General features: G+C 34.4%; 1 protein-coding gene across 6 annotated transcripts; it reads left to right on the forward strand.

Annotated features, from left to right (window-relative positions):
• The first annotated feature begins 15,663 nt into the window (after nt 1-15,663).
• On the forward strand, nt 15,664-19,705 carry LOC131032377 (aldehyde oxidase GLOX). 6 transcript variants are annotated; one of them, XM_057963335.2, is made up of 3 exons: nt 15,664-16,182; nt 17,193-17,266; nt 17,702-19,705. In XM_057963335.2, exon 3 carries the CDS (start codon nt 17,778-17,780, stop codon nt 19,401-19,403), a length of 1,626 nt encoding a protein of 541 aa, XP_057819318.2. In that variant the 5' UTR covers nt 15,664-16,182; nt 17,193-17,266; nt 17,702-17,777; the 3' UTR covers nt 19,404-19,705. The 6 variants fall into 6 exon arrangements, with proteins under 6 accessions (XP_057819318.2, XP_057819315.2, XP_057819317.2 ...); XM_057963332.2 differs by having other exon boundaries at nt 15,664-16,016; XM_057963334.2 differs by having other exon boundaries at nt 15,664-16,012.
• Nucleotides 19,706-20,075: the final 370 nt, after the last annotated feature.

The raw sequence follows: 20,075 nt of genomic DNA on the forward strand, positions 1-20,075 counted from the left end.
TCCTCAATATTAATTCATTATAATTAATATTGTCACTATAGTACATTGATTGATTTATTTAATAAATCAATCCTTTTATTCTTCTAAAAATCCTTAATATTTGGTCTCCTCAAAATCCTCCTCTTAACTAATTAATTTCAATTAATTAGTTAACCTAGGTGATTCCTACAAATCACCTTTTTCCTAATCCGTCATTAACCTAATGAATTCTTCTAGAAACTCCCTAAACTCACTTAGCATTATTCTTCTAATTTTTATTTCCCTCCACTCATTCTCTCTCCTAGTCAAATCCTCCTACAAATCTTATCTACCCTAATCCCACCTAATCATTCTTCTAATCACTCTCCTAATGAGTTGCTAGTGGCTAATCATCATGATTAGCCACAAAGTCAACTCCTTGTCCCTTCCATCCAACCACCCTCCTTAAATGCTCTTTTCCTAGGTGAATGTGAGATTTGCAAAATATCACATACCTCTAGGCATCCCATCCTCTGTAATGTCCCTACTAGTTAGAGATCACTGTCCTACAAAACAGATTGTTAGAGTACAACAAATATATATATATATATATATAACTAATCTAACTTGCAACTTAACTTTAAAATACTTAATTAACACAATCAAAATTCTTATCTAATAAAAAAGGATATGAATGCCATATGGAGATATGTCCTTAGGCGGCTGTGAAGCTCGCCTTCTTGGAACCCATCTTGGTTCCAAGCCATCCAGGAAATCGAAGGTGAATTCGATTCCTGTCTTGGATGCAATTTCTTACACCCAAGCCATCCAAGAAATCAAAGGTTAATTCGATTCCTATCTTGGATGTAACTTCTTACACCCAAGCCATCCAAGAAATCGAAGGTTAATTCGATTCTTGTCTTAGGTGTAATTTCTTACACCCAAGCCATCCAGGAAATTGAAGGTTAATTCAATTCCTGTCTTGGGTGTAATTTCTTAGACCTAAGCTATCCAAGGAAGACCATATGTCAATTCCTTGCCTTGGATGATGCATTTCATCATCCAAGTCCTCAGAGGGGACCGATCAGATCCGTCTCTTCTTGGATGAACTTAGTCAACCAAGCCATATACATGCATATAGATATTCAGTATATACTGCCTACCAGGGATTATCATAATCCCTCCATTAGGCTAAGGGAGTTTCCTCCCTATGGCCTCCATCATACAATCACATTTATATTACATCTTACAATTTATTACTATTTTCCACTTCATAATCTACATTTACATGTTCTTAACTTAACATGTAATCCATAACGTATAATCAAGAAACATCCATTATCATATATTCACAATTATTTATTAACGTATATTCCTAACTATTCATTAATATGTATTCATTAACATATATTTTCACATATTCATTAACATATGTTTACACATATTCGTTAATATCTAAAAACCATTCATTAATATATATATATTAAAATATTCATTAACATATATATTAAATATGCATTAATTATATTCATTAACATATATATTAAATTATTCATTCATTAATATATATATATATATATATATATATATATATATATATATATATATATATATATATATATATATATATATATATATATATATATATATATATATATATATATATATATATATATATATATATATAGACACACACACACACACACATATATATATATATTAAAATCTTACTTATATTCATTAATATATACATTAAATAAGCATTAATTATATTCATTAACGTAAATAATAAAATGTTCATTATTTATATTTATTAACATATATAATGAAGTATTCATTCATTACTTACTTGTCGTAACCTGCAGCTGTAGCTTCCAGACCTCTTCCTCTATCCACGCAACAGACCTCCTTCCTTTCTTCCTATCTTTTCCTTATTAGACAATTAATTTAGTTATTCCTCTTATTGACTATTTCTAAGAGTTCTTTCTGATTTTTATTTAATATTATTATTCTCTGATAAAGATTTCTATAGATACATATAATATATTATATTACCGATTATTAATGGATTTCCTAATTACCTTTCATTAATACTACCACTACTAAAAAAAACATTAATTATTAATATATATATATATATATATATATATATAGTGGCTGGTAAGAGTAGACAGATCTGACACGTCAGATCTGGTCTGCCACTATTATAAAATTATGTATTATAATACATCTTGCAGTCTATGGTAATATTATTATTGTTAAGCACTTCACCGTATTATTATTCTGATGAAAACTGTATATTATATTGAAGCCAATGACATTATTATTAAATTCTATATAAAAACATTATCGGGCTTCATATATTCAACATGCATATTAAGCACGCATACCACCAAGAATAGGGATGTTGTTGCTTGTAAATTAATAACAATTTTCATCTGATCTTAGTTCGGTCTCTTCCTTTCCCTTTACTATCTTCCTTATTTCCCCCCACCCCTCCATAGAATGAGTTCGATCTTTATTATGTAATATAGGAAATGAACATCTCTTACTGGTTATGTCTCTTCATAATTGTGCCTTTCCACTTTATGATAATCATCGCTCGACATTAACTATTCTAAACCGTTGTATTGCCCATGAGATGCGTATGCGGTGAATAACCCAAGCTCCCATGACACAAGATGTAATTCAGACCTTTCCATATTAATATCTTCTATTAGCCATTGTTAATGTATCATGGCATGAATATCACCGATATCATCAATATCACCGTTATCATCAATACTTTGTAGTCTCAATTGAACCTTCGATGATAAGTTTTAGTCATATTAATCACTATTATTAATTGATATTGGCATAGGCGATCGTTGACTCTCATGAAAGCAACAGTACCTTTCAAACATCAATCCCATATATTCCACAACGTAATCCATGAATCCCGTAAATATATTACGGTAAGGATGCTTCATTTCATCGTTGTCTTCTTAATGGGCGTCGACTATCTTCTTCACATATTAATCATTGTCCCCATAATTACTGTCTATCATATACTCCCTTCACGATGTATTATTGAACGTATGGTTCTCCTGGCTGTTACCCAAAGTCATAGTGCTTGAATAAGCAGATCAAATTAGATACAACACCCAAACTAAATTTCCCCTGATCTTCACAATTATATATTTATTATTTTAAATATATAAATTGTGTTTATAATTAAGAATATGTATATTATTTTTATAAAATATAAATATAATATTAATTTATTTTTATTTGAATATTTCAACAATATTTTTAGAAATAAATATTAATAAAATAATAATATTTAATAAATACATAAATTTCAAATAATGATCCACTGGTTTTTATTATATTAATTATTTCATTTAGTAAATATATATAATGATCAAGGAGGGGACATGACATCCTCCAAGGAGTTTTAATTCCTCCTTATTCCTCCAATCCCCATGAACATCCCGTTTGAAGAATTTTTAATTCTTCATCTCTATCCCTCAAGGAATATCTTATTCCTTGTTCTTCCCTAGGCACATTGGGAAGTCTTCCCAATGAACCTTGAGGAGTGTGGAGACAAGAAATGCCTTTAAGGCATATCTCTTGGTCTCCACACTTGTCTTGTCACCTCCTCTTGGGCCTTGTGTGGGCTCACAAGGAATCCTGACCCTCCATCTTGGGTCAATCCTAGCCCTCCATTTTTACTCCTCTCTTCCTATAAATTGAGGACTCCATCCCCTCACATCTCATCTCCAAGTTTAGTAAATCGATGCTTCTAGTTTGTGCCCAATAAATCATCCTTATACCCTTACCATGCCAAAATTAGTACTCATCCATACTTAGCCATTCCATCCTTTGATCCTTAATCCATCACATCCCATTTGTGCACAACATTGGAGAGCCAACCACATTCAAATCACTCAAAGGAGCATATCAAGTGGAGCATCACCAAGGGGCTCCTTCACTTCACCAAGCTCAATCTAAGGGAGAAGGTATAATCTTGCAAGGTATAAATAATGTGTTTATGTTTTCATATGGTTTGTTTATGTTTCATGTTTTTGATATGTTTGAATGCTTTGTTTGCATACTATCCGTCTGATCTCACCTTGCTACGTTTTCACCTCTTCAACTAGATCTAAGATGCAATTGCCTATAATAACAATGCTCAAATGATATGCCTATAGTAACAATGCCTAAATTGATATGAGATGGGATCCTTTGTGCTCCAAAATGGGAGATATTTATAGGATTTCCAAGGCCAGGGGTGAGGATGTAGGAATCAACGGTCAAGATTGAGTATGAAGATATCAAGGGAGGGACACTTGTCATCTCTGTGGTGACAAGTGTCAAGGAGCCTTGCTCATAAGAGGGCAAGTGTCCAAGAGAGGAGACATGTGGCCAAAGTGCCATGTGTCTCAAGGGGAGAATATCCAAACCATAGAAGGTTAGGATAAGGAGGTTAGGATATGCAAGATAGGATATGATTAGTAAAACCCAGGGTTAGGTTAGGGGATGGTTAGGTTAGGTGGTTAGAAGTTAGGAGGCATGTGGGTAATTTGAATTTAAAAATTCAAATAATAGGAAAAGGCTAATTAACTTTCAACAACTCATAAATTGATTTGTTTAATTTAATTAGGGGATTATAAGAAAATAATTAAATGGGGGGGATTAATTAATTTGAATTAATTAATCAAAGGGGACTATTGAAATGAACCTATTAAATAAATCCTTAGATTTATTAATAAGTAGATGAAAGAGATTTAATCAAATTGCTAATGAATTCAATTAAATTAGGAAGGAGGATTAATTAAATAATTTCTTATTCAATTAATTATCTTCAGACCATTTTTAGGTTTGATGACGCATTGATTCAAAGAATAATCTCATTTTGATAATGATATTGGTTCGATAAGATGCCCTAGACATTGATTGATAAATTGCGGTACGATGATGCCCCTCGAGAGATCAACTGAGATAATTGACTTTTGGAGTGGTTGGATTGTTGCGAAATTGATTTCTCGATGAGAATTGATTCAATTTCCATAACATTTATTGATGAAAGTGCGAGTTCTTTGATCACGGTGATGGGGTTCTCGTTGTGATGATTGATAAAGCTTGATTGATTACATTGATAATATTGATTAGATTGATAAGATCAAGATTTATTTTGGTTTTAGGAATGACACCTCTTGTATAAGACAAAGATGATCAAAAGCGTTTGGTTTCAAGAATGATATATCCTATATAAGACTTGATCAGAACATCTGGTTCCAAGAAAAATACATCATGTATAAGACATGATATAATAGATTAGATGAGAGCGATTGATAAGGTTGATCTTGGATAAACAACTGACATTTTTTTGATACCAGGTTGTAGGAAGATTAAAATATGTTGATGTGGGTCCATTTGAGGGGGTAGCATAAGATTTGCGCTGGGTCGACAATATCTGGAGAGAGATGAGTCATCAGTCTAATTGTGTACACATTTATGATGATGCTTTGATGATTCCTGCGATAGATTTAACCTTGGATAAGATGATCTTGTGGGATCCCATGCAAGAGTGAAATGCAAGCTAAATGCAAATGTGAATGCAAATGAAATGCAAAGCTACCATCGGACCAGTCATTGAGTTATTGCGTTTTGTCATCATTGAGTTTTTTTTTCTTTAATGTGGGAAGTGAGTGCAAACATCGATGGTATAATTAAAGCATGATGACCTGAGCACTTCTTTTCTGGATTTTGATATTGCAAGTTAGCACAAGCATCGAGGTATAATTGAAACAAGATGACCTAAGTGTTGCTTGTGTAAAACAGGCAGTATTAACCATTTCTATATGCAAATTGGAAATGTCTTCAATGATACTCTGATGATCATGTCCTGAGACAAATTTGCACATATTAATGATTAATTTTCAGACAACAGACAATAAAATATCATGTTCCTTCCTTGTTCTTCTAGTCAGAGACATCATGGAGTCACTCAAAAATCATGATAGCGAAAATAAAGATAGAAAAGTTGAACCAAAGTGTTAAAAGAACTATCCAAAAGATATTATCCATTGAAAAGTGTGTGATGTGCTTAGACTGACATTTGGTAGTTTGTGATGACCTTGTAGAACAGTTAGGGAAGACACCCGCGCTTATCTCCATCCTTGAGCTCTTACGCATATCCCCCACACATAAAGCCATTCTTGACAAAATCTTGAGAGACACTTCTGTTCCTACTGATTTTAACATGGACCAGTTTCAAGCCATGGTGGGATACCTTTCCGTTCCACACTCCCTTACATTTACAGAAGCTAACGATGCCTCCGTGAGCCAGCCACATAATGCACCTTTACACATTGAAGCCTTCCTACACAAACATTGAATAAAATGAGTCCCGATAGATGGAGGAGCCAATCTCAACATTTGTACATTGAACACTCTTAAAAAATTGGGATATTCTGAAAAGGCTTTGAATTCTACACATGCGATCACCATCAAGGCATATGATGACAAAGAGCACTCATCCAAGGGCACAGTCACTTTACCTCTCAGAGTTGGGCCAGTTACAAAGGATGTCGTTTGTCAAGTCCTTGATCTAGAGCTCACATACAACATACTCTTGGGATGCCCATGGATTCATGAGATGAGCGCAGTCCCATCTACATATCATCGATGTATCAAGTTTCCACATAATGGAGTTGAAGTGACCGTCAAAGCTGACCCAAATCCATTCATATATTGCAATAATCTGTGACCTAGATCAGAAATAACAATTCAAGTCAATTGAGAGGCTACTCCATCCTTGACATATGTGGATCCAGAATGCGTGAAAGCTTCTACATCAAAACAAGCAGAGATCATAGAAAAGTTCAAGATTAAAGACATGGGATGTGGTGAGTATATCTTTCATGTTGATCAACTCCCACTATCTCCTAAGGTATTCAGTCAACAAGAACAATCTATAAACAATTTGCAATATCAAGGAATTGGGTGTGAACCACCTAGTGTCGTGGCTACTAAGTTTGAATGCAAATCTCCTCTAGTGGTGCAAGCATCTCTTGATATCAATAGTCCTAAGAGTGGTTCCAACAAAGAATCTATTGAGCATATCACCAGCCCTTTTGAGAACTCACATAGCTTTACCGTTTCATCTGTTCATTCCATTTCCACTCCTTTCCTAGACTTGGATCAACAAGAATTACAAAAGCCCTTACTAATTGGGGATGAAAAATCAAGCTATGAAAAGAAAAAACTAAAAGTCAAAACTAAAGAAAAGTCCTTTGGTTCAAATCAAAACTAGAAGCTATTGGAATCTGCAAAAATCAAAGTCAAGGCTAAAATTGAGGACAAGGATGAATGGGTAATTGATAGTGGTTGTTCACATCAAATGACCGGAGATAAAGGGAACTTTCCATCTTTGCAAGAATTTGATGGTGGACTAGTTAGATTTGGATATGACAAGGGATGTATGATTAAAAGAAAAGGAACTATATCATTGGATGGTAAGAACAATACTGACAATGTTTATTATGTTGAAGGTTTGAAGCATAATCTTTTGAGTCTAGGACAATTTGTAGATAAGGGATTTCAATTACAGTTCAAGGATGGAAAATGCAAAATCATTAACAAATATGGCTTGGAGATTGCAACCGGTACACAAACAAAAAGTAATATATTTCATTTGAACTCCGGTGAGAAGACATGTTTGATTACATAGATTAATAAGAGTTGGCTATGGCATAAAAGGCTGTGTCATGTGAATTTTGATTGCATTGTGAAGATCAGCTCAACTATGGCTGTTAGAGATATACCTAAGATTATGAAGCCCTATAATCCGATATGTAAAGAATGTCAAATGGGTAAACAGGTCAGAACCTCTTTTAGCAGTATACAAGATAAATCAAATGATGTTCTTGATCTTATTCATACTAATTTATGTGGCCTTGCTAGGGTTAAAAGTTTTCATGGTGATAGATATTTAATGCTAATCATTGATGATTATTCTAGAATGATGTGGGTTACATTTTTGAGAGATAAATTTGAAGCATTTGAAAAGTTTAAAATCTTTAAGGCTAAAGTGGAAAATGAGACAGGATTGAAGATAAAATGTTTGAGGTCAGATCATGGTAGAGAATTCACATCCAGTGAGTTTAATAACTTTTGTGACAAGCATGGTATAAGAAGACAATTTTCTGCTCCCCGAACACCTCAGCAGAATGGAGTTGAAGAAAGGAAAAACATAACTATATTGGATGCTGCTAGAACAATGATGATGGAAGCAAGTCTACCTCATATCTACTGGAGAGAAGCAGTGAGTACATCAGTTTATACATTCAACAAAGTACATATCAAAGGAGAAACATGTAAGCCACCTTATGAATTATGGTTTGGCAATACACCTATAGTTAAGTATTTCAGAATTTTGGGTAGTAAATGTTATATCAGGAGAGATGATACTATTGGGAAATTTGATCCTAGATGTGATGAAGGCATATTTCTTGGTTATTCTAATGAAAGAAAAACATTTATATGTTATAACAAGAGATTGCTGAGAATTGCAGAGAGTGGTAATGTAAAGTAGATGAGCTGAGCAAAAGTCAAATCAGAGTTTATGAGAAGGAACCGACAGTGAAAATGATTATATCTGAACTGGTAGCACCTTTACCACAACAAAGAGTTGAACCAGTTACTCCGACAAAATCAAAGAATTCTATTGTAACTGAAGAACAGGTAAGAGGAATAGAGAGTTAGAAGACTCCTAGGTGTGTGAGACTGAATCATTTTGAAGATCAAATCATTGGGGATAAGAGAAATGGAGTGATGACAAGAAGAAGACTGGCAACTAATGAGGTATGTTTAATTTCACAAGTTGAACTGGTATCAGTAATTGAGACATGTACAAATGAATTTTGGTTAAAAGTTATGGAAGAAGAATTAGATCAGATTGAGAAAAATAACAAATGGACTTTGGTTCCTCGACTTAAAAATAAAAATGTTATTGGAACTAAATGGGTTTTTAGGAATAAATTGAATGAGGATGGTCAAGTTATAAGGAATAAGGCTAGATTGGTTTGTAAAAGATATTCTCAGAAGAAAAGAATTGATTATGGAGAGACTTTTGCACTGCTAGCTAGGATTGAAGCTGTAAGATTATTTCTTGCCTATGCTACTTATAAAAACTACAAGGTTTATCAAATGGATGTTAAATGTGCATTTTTGAATGGGGATCTTGATGAGGAAGTTTATATTGAGCAACCTGATGGTTTTTCACTATCAGATGATAGAGATATGGTTTGCAGGTTAAGGAAAGCTTTATATGGATTGAAACAAGCACCTAGAGCTTGGTATGCAAGGTTGGATAAATATCTTTTAAAGCTTGGTTTTACTAAGACCAGCGCTGAAAGTAATTTATATTATAAAATCACGGATGATGATATACTGATTGTTGAAGTATTTGTTGATGATATTATTTTTGGAGGTGAAGATAAATTATGCATAGAATTTTCTAAGAATATGGAGAAAGAATATGAGATGTCTACGATTGATGAGGTGAAATTTTTCTTAGGTTTACAGATTACTCAAACTAACAAAGGCGTTTTTATCTATCAAACTAAATATGCTAAGGAATTGTTGAAGAAATTTGGTATGGGAGATTCTAAACCGGTCAGTACACCTATGGTTACAAGTGAGAAATTGACAAGAAAAGATGTTTCTACACCAGTAAATCCTACAAGATATAAATCTATGATTGGAGGTTTGCCTTTTTTGACTTAGACTAGGCCTGATATTATGAATGTTGTTTGTATTGTCTCAAGAGTTCAGAGTGATCCTAGAGAAAATCATGAGATGGCAATGAAAAGGATTTTTAGATACTTGCAAGGTACATCAGAATATGGCTTATGGTACCCTAAGGATGATAACTTTACTTTATGTGCATATATAGATGTTGATTGGGCTAGAGATGTTGATGAATAGAAAAGTACTTCTGGCGGAGCTTTCTTTCTTGGAAAGAAGTTGGTTTCATGGATCAGCAAGAAATAGTCATGTACTTCTTTATCTACTGCTGAAGCTGAGTATGTTGCTGCTGCTACTAACTGTACATAAGTTTTATGAATAAAGCAAATGTTGAAGGATATAAAGGTGGATTGTGATGCACCGATAGTTATTCACTGTGATAACTTTGCTACTATTGATATATCAAAGAATCCGGCATTTCATTCTAAGACAAAGCACATATCTATCAAGTATAACTTTTTGAAGGAGAAGGTGGAAGCAAATGAAGTTAGACTGTTTTATGTGAACACTAAAGAGCAGATTGTAGATATTTTCACTAAACCTTTATCCAAGGAAGCATTTGAGTACTTGAGAGACAGATTGGGGGTTTCTACCCCTTCGATAAAGATTTGATTGATGTGGTTTGGCATCAGTCCGACATGCATTATCAAAGACACTATTCATTTCAGCACTGATGTGGGATGCTACTACTCAAGAGGAGTAGTTAGCGTTGAGATTCAGAGGCTTATGATTTTTGCTTTGATATTTCTGTCAGATTTCTGGCATTGATGTCAAAGGGGGAGAGATAGTGATGTGAAAAACAAAGTAAATATCAAAGGGGGAGAAATATTATTCACAGGGGGAGAGATATTGATATTCAGAGCTATATACAGGTGATTGTTGGTTGTCTTCCATAGGGGGAGTCTTGTTTGGCATTTCTTGGTACTTAGATGTTTTTCACATCTAATGTTGCCATCAATGCTAAAGGGGGAGATTGTTGGCCATTTGGTGAAATTGATTATGTGTTGCATTGATGTTTTGTCATTGATGTCAACACTACCTGTTTGGATGCTTTACCGACACCCTTCTGGTCCCGATAGGATGAGTGGTTTCTGGTTAACTTGGATTTGGCATGATCCGGTAGACTCTGGTATAATCTGGTGATGGAATTGGCTTGTTCATGATACTTATACTCATATTTGGTTAGTTGGTTTTGGTCTAGTGATTGGATGCTATCCTGCTTGCTTAGAAGATTAGTTTCTGGTTCCAGTGAGGATTTCATTGGCATAGCTTTTGGTGGAGATCTTTGATGAATTGCATAAGTGGTGTTGGTGCAGCTTCTGATGGAGTTTTAGGATGTTGTTGGTGATCGTGTTTGAGACTTGGTGGTTGGAGATCATTGCTGAAGCGTGTGGACCTATACTTGGTCTCGGTTGATCTAGGTTATGGACCAGCATTAATGTAACATGTGGATAGGACCTATTGTTGTATTTCTAGGATGTCTTATGTGTTAATATTATTTGTTTTGGTCTAAGGCCGACATGGTTTGTAATTATGTAATTGGTTTATTATCTAGTGGCTGACCTGATTGTTTATGGTCGAGGGTTTGTATATATAGATGTAAGATCTCATTGTAGATCATCATGGTTAATGTAAGAGGTCATGGTCAAGGAATGTAATGTGTGAATAATGTAATATCATTTAGGAAGAGGAGTTGGTCGATCATTGGAGATCGAATTGGGTTTGTGTAAGAGGATTTAGTCCTTCCGTATTGAGCTTAATCGGAACTGTACTCAGGCATAGGAGATGCTATCTTTTGCAATTCAACACTTTTCCGGATTGTAGTTTGGATTTGTATGTAGTGAGTGAGACTCCTTTTGTGATGAGTAGTGTGCTATAGGTTGTTGACCTTCCTACAAGTGCATGCCCCTTCATTGTAATTCACATACTTACTACAAAAGTATCATTTGACTATGGGTAGCCTTCTCACCATGGTTTTCCACGTACAAATCTTGGTGTCTTGTGGATGGTATTTATTATATGATTATTGTTTATGCTTAATTTGTATTCCAGTATTATTGTTTTGGATTCTGGTATTATAGTTTAAATTGCTAATACTTCTGGTAATCTGTGACAACTGATTCACTCCCCCTCTCAGTTGTCTTCTGGTTATCTAAACTGTCTAACAAGTATAACTAACAATGATTTGTATCATCTAAGTGAAGTAAATGGACAAAATTTCATATAGAGAGAAGAAAGTAGGCTTTGGTAGAGAGCATATCAATTTTCATGACCTTGTGAGAATTAGCTCAAAAGGAATTCTAAGGGACATGCCTATGATAAAAAGCTTCCATCTACAAGTTGCAAACCATGTTATGCAGGGAATAAAACAAAGACACAATTTCTTACTAAGGAATATTCTACCACAAAACCATTATTCTTAATTCATGTTTATTTGTGTGGCCCTATGAGGACTAAGAGTCTACAAGGTGACATGCGTTTCATTTTGGTTACTCATGATTACTCAAGAATGTCTTAGATTAGTTTTTTGAAAGAGAAATTAGATGCTTTTAAGAAATTTAAATCCTTTAAAGAACTAGTTGAAAATGAAATTGGTAGAACAATAAAATGTTTAATATCAAAGAGAGGCAAGGAATTCACCTTTGATAGATATGAAGAATATATTCTACACAGTATGGAATCTAAAGGCAATTCTCAACACCTAGAATTCCACAGAAAGATGGGGTGACAAAAAGAAACAATTGGACTATTTAGTAGATGGCCAAAACCCTGTTAAAGAAGGCACAATCACTAGATGTTTAGTAGAGAGAAGCTTGTCAGACTGTAGTATACATTTTTAATAGAGCTCAAGCCAAGCCAAGGACAACAAAGACACTGTATGAGCTATGAAGACCAACATTAGTAAGACACTTCAAAATCTTTGGAAGAAAGTGCTACATCAAAAGAGATGAAGAGAATTTGGGTAAGTTTGCTTCTAAATCTGACAAAGGTATTTTTATTGGTTATTCAATAACTAGCAAATCATACAAATTTTATAACAAGAGACTAAGGAAAGTAGTAGAAAGTGCAAGTGTAAGTATTGATGAATTATTGCAACCAAGCGAGGTTCTAGAAGAAGATGACAATGAACATGATTTGACTTGTAGGGATGATGAAGACTCCAAAACGAATCAAAGATAACAAGTGAAAAGAATCTGACAAGATATGTGCAAAAGAATCATTCTGAAGTATTGGTGTAATTAATTAATTTTATTAATCTCTAGGATATAATTACACTTTACTTAAGCTTACTTAGGGAATTGCATAGGAATAGTTGGATCATTTCCACTTTAGGTGGACTTATCCTTTCCTAGGATGCATACTTATTTGTGTTGGGTGGCTGAGTTCTAACTAACTCCTACCCACCCTTGCATCTTATTGAGCCACATGTCCTTATTGTGTGCTCTCATTCCCTTTGTTGATCTATCTATTTGCATCTTGATGAGAATACTTGGTTTGTTCTTGTCACATATTATTTCTCTCTTGTTGTTGTTCTTTCCATGGCCTCTAGATCTTGGGTGGCTACCTTCATAGCCAATACTTACATGAAGGTTAGATTATAGGAGACAAAGATAGTGGTATTCAAACTCAAAGAAGATCAATAAGGACAAATTAACAAGTACATTTTTCCTTAACAAGTACATTTTTCCTTATTGTCAAAGATTGAAGCAAGCTATTATGTAGAAGCAAGGAGGAGGGATGACAAGGTGCTCTGGAAGAAGAATGAGACATGGGAGTTAGTTCCAAGACCTAAAGTCAAGAATGTGATGGTAGCTAGTTGCAATCGCTCTCATTAATTTTGACTTCACTTGGCACCATTGCTCCTATATGTTGAACTAGTCCACCAAATCATTGCAACTAACTCAACTGCTTTAGGAAAATTGTCATCATATCTTGTGCATTCCAAATTCTATATTTAGTTATTTCATTTAGTTTCAATAATGAATTCCAAATTGGAATCTTGTTATTCTTGTTTGGTAAGCTTTCAAATTTATCTTATCATAATGTTATTTTTTTGTTAGAGTTGGATTGTGACTCCCCACACCCTAGGATCACTTGCAAGACATAAAACCTTCCATAAGAGAGAAAATGACAAGAACAACTTGCTTGATTATGGATGCTTGAATGATTGATTGAATATGAAATGTATATAGGATGTCTTGCTTATAAAGACAAGGTTTTAGGGATAGGATTAGACAATATTGTGACATAAGTCGTAATCCTATGTTATGAGACAACTAAAGTGTCAAATGTTAAATGACCTAGGACTCCAAATATTAAATACCAAAAGATAAGATAAAATCTTACGACAACTAACACCTTCTAGAAATATTACCTAGGACCATATCAAACTTAAGTATGTGAATATGAGCCACTAATGAACTAGTTAGATAAAATACCCTATTCACACCAACATTTTCCAAGGTACATTTATTGTTAGAATTAATATTTCATTTAATATAACATCATTTATAAATTATTTAATAATGTCATTATATTGTTGCAATATTAATGTCTTTCAATTTTTCATATACACACTACCTCTTCTAATCAACATATTGAATTTGACTTTCTCTAACTCTACCCTCTTTCTTTTTAAATTCTAATGCAATATGAACACTCACATTTAATTTACTTAATTTAAAATTGAAAAATGAATAGTGCCATTATGTTTAGAAAAATCAAAGTTAACTTGCTCTAATAATTAATAGTAAAATCAAAGTAAAACAATTCCATTGTAATTATTAGTTTTCCTAGCAATAATGGTACTACTATAAAGTAGTTCAAAAAAACTCTTGATTAAGATATAAAAAGTACAATCAAAAGTTAATCATAATGTTATTTTTTCTAGGGTGGATTTATTGTTGAAATTAATACGTCATGCAATATATCATAATGTATACATTATTTATAAATAATAAACAATGTTAATAATGTCATTATATTTATGTCTTTCAATTTTTCATTTGTACTTACCCCCTCTAATCAATCTATTGTATTAAACTTTCTCTAAATCTACTGACCTTTTCTAATTCTAATGCAATCTCAACACCCACATTTAATTTAAAATTTGAAAAGTAAATGGTACTATTATTTTTAATAAAATCAAATTTAACCTACTTTTTTTTTTCTTATTATTATATTAATCTAACAATAATAGCACTATCATTAAGTAATTAAAAAATATTGATTGTGAACTTTAAAGAGTACAATCAAAATCTAATCAAAAGTTAATCACCCTCTGATTGGAACATTAGTGGTATTATCACAAAAATAACCAATACAGGGGGAAGAAGTGGTATCAAGAAAAATAACTACCCTATACACCAGTACAAGAAAAAGTGTGGTGGCAAGATTCAAGGCATGAGTAACACTTACTAACTATGGCTCTTTTTAAGAGACTTCCAACTAACAATGTCATTTTTCTTGGGTAAGAATGATCTCTAGAATTAGTAATTACATTGTTAAGTAAAATATACCACAAAAAAATTCAAAAAAATGAATAAAATAAAATAAAATAATCCACCATAACCTAAAGTATACGTTGGCCCACTCATGCAATGGATTATCCACTTTTATCATGCAACTAGACGTTGAGGGCCTTACAACTGTTCATGTCTTGTCACATGTTGGCCTTAAACAAATAATAATATGTGCTTTAAATATATGTAATCCTTTTCAATGAGACAAATCTTGTGTAAATATCTATCCACTCTTGTCCCCAAAGTCTTTTTCTATGATTGCTAAGGCTTAATGGAGCCCCCACAAATGTGAAGGTGAAGAATCATGGTATCCTGCAAATTATTACAAACGTAAAGTTGCTAAAATGCATGCAAACACACATGTGTAAACATAATGCCAATTTTCACTTTGCTTCATTTCTTCTCACCATTGCTTTCAACTGCTTTTTCCATTGGTTTTAGTCACTGTGTTTTAGGACCCACAGTTAAACGCATCTTCTTCTTCTTTACTTGCAATTTTGCAAAGGCATTCGGCAGTTATATTCTGTCATCTTCTTGCTTGTCTTTTCTTTTTTCAATGTATACTAGTACTCCAACTGGTCTACAACTGTGTCAGTTGCCAAAGAAGAAGGCCATATCTTTGTTTGAAGAAGTGGTGGAAGTTCTGAGCTTTTGATCCGCACAACCTGACTTTGGAAGCTGCAGAGAATTCTGTACTTAATTCTTTAACTACTGGTTTTAACAGTTTTTCTGCTACTGTGCGTAAGTGATTGAAGATTCTCTGTATAGTATTTGCAGTATGTTTTCTTGTACTTCTGTTGGAGGATTTGGATTTTACTACAGTCTGTCATTTTGGAAACCACCCATCTTAGTAATTTCTCTGGACTAGTGATTTCATAACCACCCATTCTTGGTACCCAGATTTTAGGTACCGGTTTTCTTCCCCAAATCACTTGCATTTGCATAATTTGAATGAGTGAACACTACGTTGGCTAAACAAAACAATCTTGCCATACAAAAGCTTACAAACCTGTAAACTTGTATGAAATTTGAAAAATTGAAACATATAGCTCGTAACACTGAAAGTCTTGTTGGAACAGTATGGTTAAATGTGTTATTTCTCTGTCAAGCTTCAATCTTAGTGGGTCTGTGATTTTACCTGGTTATGGAATAGGTGTAGTTATACGTGTTATTTCTCTCTCAAGATTCAATCTTGGTGGGTCTGTGATCTTACCTGGTTATGGAATAGTATAGTTAAATGTGGTATCTCTCTCAAGATTCAATCTTGGCGGGTTGGTGATTTTACCTGGTTATGGAATAATTTAGTTTAATATGCTATGTCTCTCTCAAGGTTCAATCTTGGTGGGTCTGATTTCACCTGGTTATGGAATAGCATAGTTAAATGCTTTATTTCTCTTTCAAGAGTTAATCTTGGTAGGTCTGTGATTTTACTTGGTTAGTTCTGTAACAATCTCAAGGTTCAATCTTGCTGGGTCTGATTTCACCTGGTTATAGAGTAGTATAGTTAAACTTGTTATTTCTCTCTCAAAGTTCAATCTTGGTGGGTCCGTGATTTTACCTGGTTAGTTCTGTAACAATTTCAAATCAATTAAGCTGTGGAATCGGGATATCTTAAGTGTGGATTCCATCACGCCCACAAATTATTCTTTGTATAGCTCAAATTGATTTTGGGCAACCAGGTCGTGATGATCTCAGAAAGTATTCTTACTAACTCTCAGTGTAGACCAAGCCTATGTGTGAAACTGCTAGTAAAATTGAAGGAACCTTTCTGAAGTAGATCTTTAGGTTAAGGGTCCATGAGTAATTAGTTGATTCAATGTATTCATAAAGTGGTCTGTGTTTTGAAAAGCTAGACGTTTTTCGTTTTTGACAGAGTATTATGACGAGCTATAACTAAGAGATGCATTGAATTTGCAGAAGTAGAAAAGTATTTGATCTGGTGAAGAACAAGCTTTTGGGGTTATGAAGCTTACAAACATTCACGCTTGCAGGTAGTTCGAATTTATAGTTTTTATTTCAGCCTTGGTTCTGCTGCTACAGTAGAATCCGTTTAATATGAATTTTTTATAGACATTAGATTTCTACATTCTATAGTGATCAGTACGCACTGCTTCTGGATTCAACTGCATAGAATTCTATCATCAGGATGAGAAAGCTGGATCATGATCCAAAACGTTGATGTAAATAAATTTTATGCAGATGAATCCAGAAGCACAGCATACTGATGAATTTTTTTAGTAAATGACGTTGATAATTCTGCGGGCTGTGTACTACTGCTGATGTGGGTTATGAACTTTGTTGGCAATGGAAACAGTAGAGCACTGCTCTGAAGTTCATATTCAATTTAAGTGATTTATTTTAATTTTGAGCTTGTTAGGCTCAGGACTCAAACGCTAACCCTGTTGAAATCTTTTGCTGTGATGAAGATTTCCAGCAACGCGATTTTGGTAGCTACACTGGTCCTAAGCTTGTACAGGCTAAAGCTGTACATATCGATACAAAATGACAGCAGCAGCTCCTGCATTGTTTATTCAGGCATTTCTACTGTTAAATTTGCTGTTCAAAGTTACAGAATCCCTTCCAGGATCATGGGAACTGCTAGTTGAGAATGCAGGGATTGCATCAATGCATACTGCAGTTACCCATTATGGAACAGTAGTGTTTCTGGACAGGACTGATATAGGGGAGAGTAGGATTTCCCTGCCACCTGGGAATTGCAGAGACAATCCTAACGACAAAACACAGCAGCATGACTGCACTGCACATTCTGTACTTTTCAACCCTGACAACAATAAAATCAGGCCATTGAAGATATTTACAGATACGTGGTGCTCTTCTGGACAGTTTCTTCCTGATGGTACGTTGTTGCAGACAGGGGGGGACCTGGATGGAAACAAAAAGATCAGGAAGTTTGTACCCTGTTCTTCAGAGGAGCTCTGTGACTGGAATGAGCTGGAGGATGAAGAGTTGAAAGAAGGACGTTGGTATGCAACAAATCAAATTCTTCCTGATGGGAGGGTTATAATTGTTGGAGGAAGGGGTGTGCACAGTATTGAGTATTACCCTCCCAGTCCTTCTGATCCAATCGATATGCCCTTCTTGTCTCAGACGGGAGATCTCCAAATGGACAATCTGTATCCCTATGTGCATTTGCTACCTAATGGGCATCTTTTCATCTTTGCCAACACAGAATCGATTCTCTATGACTACGAGACCAACAAAATCATTAAAAACTATCCTCCATTGGAGGGTGGCCCTAGAAATTACCCCTCTGCAGGGTCATCAGTGATGTTGGCACTGACACCAGAGGATGATTATTCAAAGGGGGAAGTTGTTATATGTGGGGGTGCAAGATTTGGTGCTTACCTTCAAAGAGTTCCTCTCACAGCCAATGGCAGCTGTGGAAGAATGGTGGCAACAGACCCTGAGCCTTCATGGGCTATTGAGGATATGCCATTTGTGAGAATTATGGGGGACATGATTATGCTTCCAACTGGTGATGCTATAATTATAAATGGTGCCCAGGCTGGTTCACAGGGCTTTGAATTGGCATCCCAACCATGTCTAAATCCAGTTCTGTACCAACCCTCTGCAGCTCCAAACCTGAAATTTATGACCCTTACTCCTAGTACAGTACCAAGAATGTATCATTCCACTGCAGTTTTGTTACCAGATGGAAGGATACTGGTAGCTGGTAGTAATCCTCACTACTATTATGTTTATGATGAACCCTTTCCTACTGAACTCAGAGTTGAGGCTTTTTCACCTGAGTATCTTGGACCTGATAGGGCTAATCTCCGCCCAAGTATTATCAAATCTCCTGATGTTGTTACATATGGATCCACTTTTAGCATTGAGATCTCTGTTGAACTTCATGTTGTAGGAATAATTGAGGTCAATATGGCAAGTGCCCCATTTGCAACACATTCATTTTCTCAGGGTCAGAGACTGGTTAAATTGAAGGTTTCATCTGCCATTCCTGCTGGTGCTGGTGAATCAACATATACTGTAACTGCAACTGCTCCTCCAAATGCAAATATCGCTCCTCCAAGCTACTATATGGTCTTTGCTGTGAACCAGGGAGTTCCTAGTGTTGCTAAGTGGGTGAAGCTGGTTAATCAGCAATAACAAATTTCACATCAATGTTTTTAATTATCAGAATCATCTTATGTTTGTGATGCTCTGATAACCCATTAATCTTTTCTATTGTTAACTGAACATCAGCATCAGAAAGTCTCAATAATTAATTTTATTGGGTAATTTAAGCAGTGGATGATCAGTGATAATATTATTGATATCCAGTCAATAACCTATCAGCAAAAGGACAAACTGTAACTTTCTTGTATCCAAGTAACAAGGATATGCAGTCTGTAAACCATAAATCAATTCGGTCATGGAATTTTTTAATGTTATCATTTTTGTTCTCCCCATTCTAGTGAAATGTAACTTCTTTCTTTAAGGTACCATTGTTCATTACACTAGCTTTTGCTGTATGTCATATTCAAATCTAAGCATTTTTACACTAGCTTTTGCCTGTATCTCATATTCAAATCTAAGCATTGAACCTTAAGTATATCTTTTTAAGGATGGTGAGTAATTCAAATTACCATTTCTTCTATTTATTTGAGTTTTATCTCTATTTCTCATATATAAGGGTTTGAGAATGCTAGTGAATTTTGTCTTGGATCCAGACCTTTTGTGGAAGATAAATTAATCAGCATATATTGAAATGCAAACTTTGGGAATGAGATGACAATGGTTCATTGGCTGCATTGAAATACCTGTAAGATTGAATACAAA

This window comes from Cryptomeria japonica, chromosome 8, assembly GCF_030272615.1.
Source record: "Cryptomeria japonica chromosome 8, Sugi_1.0, whole genome shotgun sequence".
Classification (NCBI taxonomy): Eukaryota; Viridiplantae; Streptophyta; class Pinopsida; order Cupressales; family Cupressaceae; genus Cryptomeria; species Cryptomeria japonica.